Here is a 4,660-nt window from a genome sequence, read left to right as displayed (position 1 = left end):
TAGGTAGGTATGAGAAAAACTGACCCATTTATTTTAACCAATGGATCACATACATTTTAAACTGAAGAACATTCAACAATTTAATAAAATTAATTATAATACCCTGAAAAATAAAACATAATAAAAACAAAATGTTCTTTTAAAGTATAAACAATTCAAAATCACTTCGGTTATTGTTTTACTACCTGTCAGCCTGGTGCTGCTTTATGGTGGAAAAAACTGAAGGTGGGGACAAAACAAAACCCCACATTATTGTCTGTTCAAAGTTAAGAGTCCACAGCTCCAATTTTACTGACTGTAACCAAAACAACGTGATCATTGCACTTAATCTTCACTCAAACAAGTGTGTTAACAGATTAAACATCACTAATAACAAGAGCAAAAATAAATAGTAAGTATTAGTCAGTTATTTAAATTGATGGCTACATTTCTTACTGCTGCAGTTTCTGAGCATCATGTGGAGATTAGCCTCTCTCTCCTGCAGGGAGCAGTTTTTATCACTGCTCTCGTCATGTCGCGCTCATATTCCAAAACAAAAGCTGCGCTCTCCTTTCTTCTGTCCATCGACCCAGAGCTAATCCACGGGATGTCAAAACTGTAAGCGTGCTGTCCTCGCTTCTGCCAGCTTAGAACCACCGACCGGACCAGAGAGGAGGTTCCGAAACAGCGCGACTGTGTGCGGTCACTGGACCGAGGCCGAACGAACCGAGCCGAAACGCAAAGCTGCTGCCAGGGTGGAGAGTAGTTGTCCTCCGGTTTAAAACGTTCACTGTTCTGTTCCCCCTCGGAAAACTTGTGCGTGACAAATTTGCACTTAGCTGCAACTCTGTTTCTGATGAAAATAGAAAGTTCTGCCGACATTCTTGCTAACTTGTTAGCTCTGCATGTTGTTGTGATCACGTGAGCGCTGCTGGATAGAAACACTGGAGCTGAGTCAGTGAACTGCTGGAACGGACTGCTAATATCGGAGCGCTTATATCGGACATTTTTTATGCAGGCCGATAAAATCTGATACTCGTTTTTTGGCTGATATCGGACCGATATCTGATATCAATATCGGATCGGGACACCCCTAATAAATTGAAACTCATGCAGCGGCTTCTTAACGTCCAGACAGCAAAACATTTTTATGTTCTGTAATGAGTATCTAAATATTGTTTCTATTGTCTCCTATTTTCAGTCCTTGCTGATACAGGTGGTGCCAGCTACAAAAAGTATGAAGAAATTGACAACGCCCCCGAGGAAAAGGCCAGAGGAATTACCATCAATATCTCTCAAGTGGAGTACACCACAGCCAACAGACATTACGCCCACACGGACTGCCCCGGCCACGCTGACTACATCAAGGTAAACTTCTTTTCTACTTGCGCGCATCTCAACCAGGAAGTAATCTGGACCCGGTGCAGCTCRGTTGCTGTTTGACGTCTTTTCCAGAACATGATCACCGGCACGTCTCAGATGGACTGCTGCATCCTGGTGGTGGCGGGCACCGAAGGCCAGATGCCTCAGACACGAGAGCACCTCCTGCTGGCCAAGCAGATCGGCGTCGAGCACGTAGTGGTTTACATCAACAAGGCCGACGTGGTGGACGATAAGGAGATGCTGGAGCTGGTGGAGCTCGAGATCCGCGAGCTGCTCACAGAATTTGGTTACGATGGCGAGAACGTACCCGTTGTGGCAGGCTCCGCCCTCTGCGCCTTAGAGGTACAGGAAGTTCTGGGACTAAAGCTTGTTGTGTGTTACTAGTAAAGTTGCAGATTTGTGAAATGTACCAGCCAGTTTCTGTGTTTTTGTCTTGGTTTTTGTTCGGTAGCAGCAATAAACAGATTTTTCCACTAAATTTAATAGATGACATCACGATGTGTGTTCCTCATCTCAGGACAGAAATCCTGAACTGGGTCGGAACTCAGTGCTGAAACTGCTGGAGATCTTGGATTCTAATGTTCCTCTTCCCAAAAGAGAGTTGGATAAACCTTTCCTTATGCCCATTGAAGGGATTTATTCAATTCCAGGTAGGAAGAGACTAATCTGTCAGAATAAATGTAATTCAGGAAGATTATTGGTGCTTTAATTTATTTTTTGTGTGATGTTTTTGAAGTTATAGTGACACCATATGAAACAAACATAGGAGTCTGAATCGATGGTTTTATTTGTCCTTCAGGCAGAGGCACGGTGGTGTCGGGCACTCTGGAGAGAGGCGTCATAAAGAAAGGGGACSAGTGTGAGTTTKTGGGTYACARTTGCAACATCAAGTCTGTGATTACAGGTGAGTGAACACGCAAGAAAATGTTTTGTGTATAAAAGGTTTAGTTTGGGCTTCTATCACTCCTCCTCCTGCGTGTCTTTAGCGCTAACTCAAGCTCTGCTTTGAAAATTATGTTAGACCCAGAACTCGAATACAGGGGTCGATATAAGGGCCTTTAGGTTGTCCGAGAAAAATAAAGAGAAAATAAATATAAAAAACAAATATTCTGACAGTTTACTGATATTTCCACGTTGTGATCTTGAAGTAAAATTCTGAGACCAAGACAAGACCAAGACCRGTTTTGAGTCCAGCTCTATTTCTGAGTCTTTATAACTGTTTGTTTCTTTAAAAAAAAAGGAATGCTCATTATTTCTGATGATGAAACACCTTTAAATTAGGGATGCACCGATCCACTTTTTTTACTTCCGATTCCGATATCTGAGGTTTAGAATCAGCCGATACAGATCCAATCCGATACTGAAAAACAGCATTAATTGAAACATTTCTTTCCTATTTAAAAATAAAACAAAAAAGAGACATAAATGAACTACTGAATTGCACATTTATTTTATAACTATGCACCAGCACCAGAACAGCAATCTTAAATAAACCAACTGTTCACAAGCTTGGTCGAACACATTAAAAAAAAAACTTTTAAGTTTAACTTGTTCAGTGAGGGCGGCACGGTGGCTCAGTTGGTAGAGCTGATGCCTCTCAGCAAGAAGGTCACCGGTTCAAATCTCGGTCGGGGGTCCTTTCTGGGTTTGAGTTCTGAGTTTGCATGTTCTCTCCGTGCATGCGTGGGTTCTCTCCGGGTACTCGGGCTTCCTTCCACAGACCAAAAACATGACTGTTAGGTTAATTGATAACTCTAAATTGTCCCTAGGTGTGAGTGAGAGAGTGAATGGTTGTTTGTCTCGTTTGTCTCTATGTGTGGCCCTGTGATGGACTTGCGACCTGTCCAGGGTGTACCCCGCCCCTCGCACTGTGATTGCTGTATATGGGCACCAGTGACCCACGCAACCCTGAAAAGGAAGAAGCGTGTACAGAAAATGGATGGATGGATGGATTGTTCAGTGAGTGCAATTAGGAATTCAAAATATAATATAATAAAGAAGCTGATATTTAGGAAAATAAAACTTAAGTTCAATAACTTGGTTGCCATATATTCAAAATAAACAGAAATCAGTCCTTTCTTTGGTTTACTGCATTTGTGCAAACAAAAATAGCAGCCTAATAAAACATTAGTTTCAATAACTTGGTTACCATATTCAAAATAAACAAATCAGTCCTTTCTTTCTTTGGTTAATAGCAATTGTGCAAACTGAAAAATAGCAGCCTAATAAAACAATAGCTTCACTAGCTAGCTTGGTAAAACAAACAAAAATAAATAAAAAATCTGTCCCGAAAAACTAGACAAATCTAGATTTTTCCCCACACATACCACTCAGTGTCAGTAACATGATCAAGCAAATTTCTCAAGCTTTCTCAAGCTCAGGCTTAAGCATCAATGGAAGGTTTTTGTTTAAGAATGCAAGCATTTCTGCTCTCTCGGCTGTGAGTCTGTTTTGCTTCTCGTCCAAGATGGTGGAAACAGTGCTGAATAGCTGTTCACTTTCAACGCTAGTGCAGGGCGCACAGAGATACTTAAAGGCAGCGGCAGCAAGGCCAGGAAACCGCTGACGGTTGACTCCCCAGTATTTATATGGGTCATTTGTGGCAGAAACTGTTTCCTCTGTAAAATATCCATGCAACTGTACAGCAGTGCTAGAGATGTTTCCTGCACCTGGATCTTCCTCATGCTCCCCCCTTATTTTGTCAAATTCTTTAGTGAAGCTGCTGCTACCTTTGTTGCTGCTTTGAGCTGCTGCTGCTTCCACTCGGGGGGCCTTCCCTGGTGGCTCCAAAGCCTTGGATGCTCCATCAGTGTTGGTCCTCAAGTCTTCCTCCAGCTCCTTAGCTAGTGCATCTTTCTGAAAAAGATCTGAAAAGATAAAATGCATAGGGTTCAGTTTTAGACTCAACAAATTAATATTGAAAGAAAAAAGTCAGATGTGCACTTTTCTTTAAAATTTCAAGAATAAGTGCATCTAAAGGGGCAGATATACAATTTCTGTCAGTCTTTCTACACGTTTTTAATTCACTTTTACTTCGTTTTTTAATTGATTTTGTTGTTATTATGAATGAAATTAAATTAAACAGTGTGTACAATAATATAAAAAAAATCTTACAAAAACATTAAAATGTTTCACTGAAATGTTAATTTATTGACCAAAACCTGTATTGAAGTGTGATGGAGCATCCTTGCCCCTTCACACTTTTCAGCAGACTTTGATTTAGATCACAGTTCCTATGCACACATAGTTTACACATAGCCATGTCATCCTCAAATTCTCCTTTCAGTTAGTTTGCAAT

At 41.1% G+C, this 4,660-nt stretch overlaps 1 protein-coding gene and 1 long non-coding RNA gene across 2 annotated transcripts in view; one reads left to right on the top strand and one right to left on the bottom strand.

Annotated features, from left to right (window-relative positions):
• Positions 1–4,660, top strand: part of tufm (Tu translation elongation factor, mitochondrial) — a gene marked incomplete in the record, with an annotated part of 14,431 nt that overhangs the window by 2,258 nt on the left and 7,513 nt on the right. Inside the window, 4 exon segments of the mRNA XM_014023222.1 lie at positions 1,181–1,347; positions 1,435–1,704; positions 1,880–2,012; positions 2,162–2,266. Of these exon segments, the coding sequence (XP_013878676.1) occupies positions 1,181–1,347; positions 1,435–1,704; positions 1,880–2,012; positions 2,162–2,266 (675 nt within the window).
• On the bottom strand, positions 2,789–4,654 carry LOC106528142 (uncharacterized). The gene is made up of 2 exons (XR_001311466.1): positions 4,092–4,654; positions 2,789–3,073 (listed from the first exon to the last, which is right to left on the bottom strand). It is a non-coding gene; the product is annotated as an uncharacterized LOC106528142 (long non-coding RNA).

Source organism: Austrofundulus limnaeus, unplaced genomic scaffold (genome assembly GCF_001266775.1).
Source record: "Austrofundulus limnaeus strain Quisiro unplaced genomic scaffold, Austrofundulus_limnaeus-1.0 Scaffold361, whole genome shotgun sequence".
Lineage (NCBI taxonomy): Eukaryota > Metazoa > Chordata > Actinopteri > Cyprinodontiformes > Rivulidae > Austrofundulus > Austrofundulus limnaeus.
This window is presented reverse-complemented; position numbering and strand designations above follow the sequence as displayed.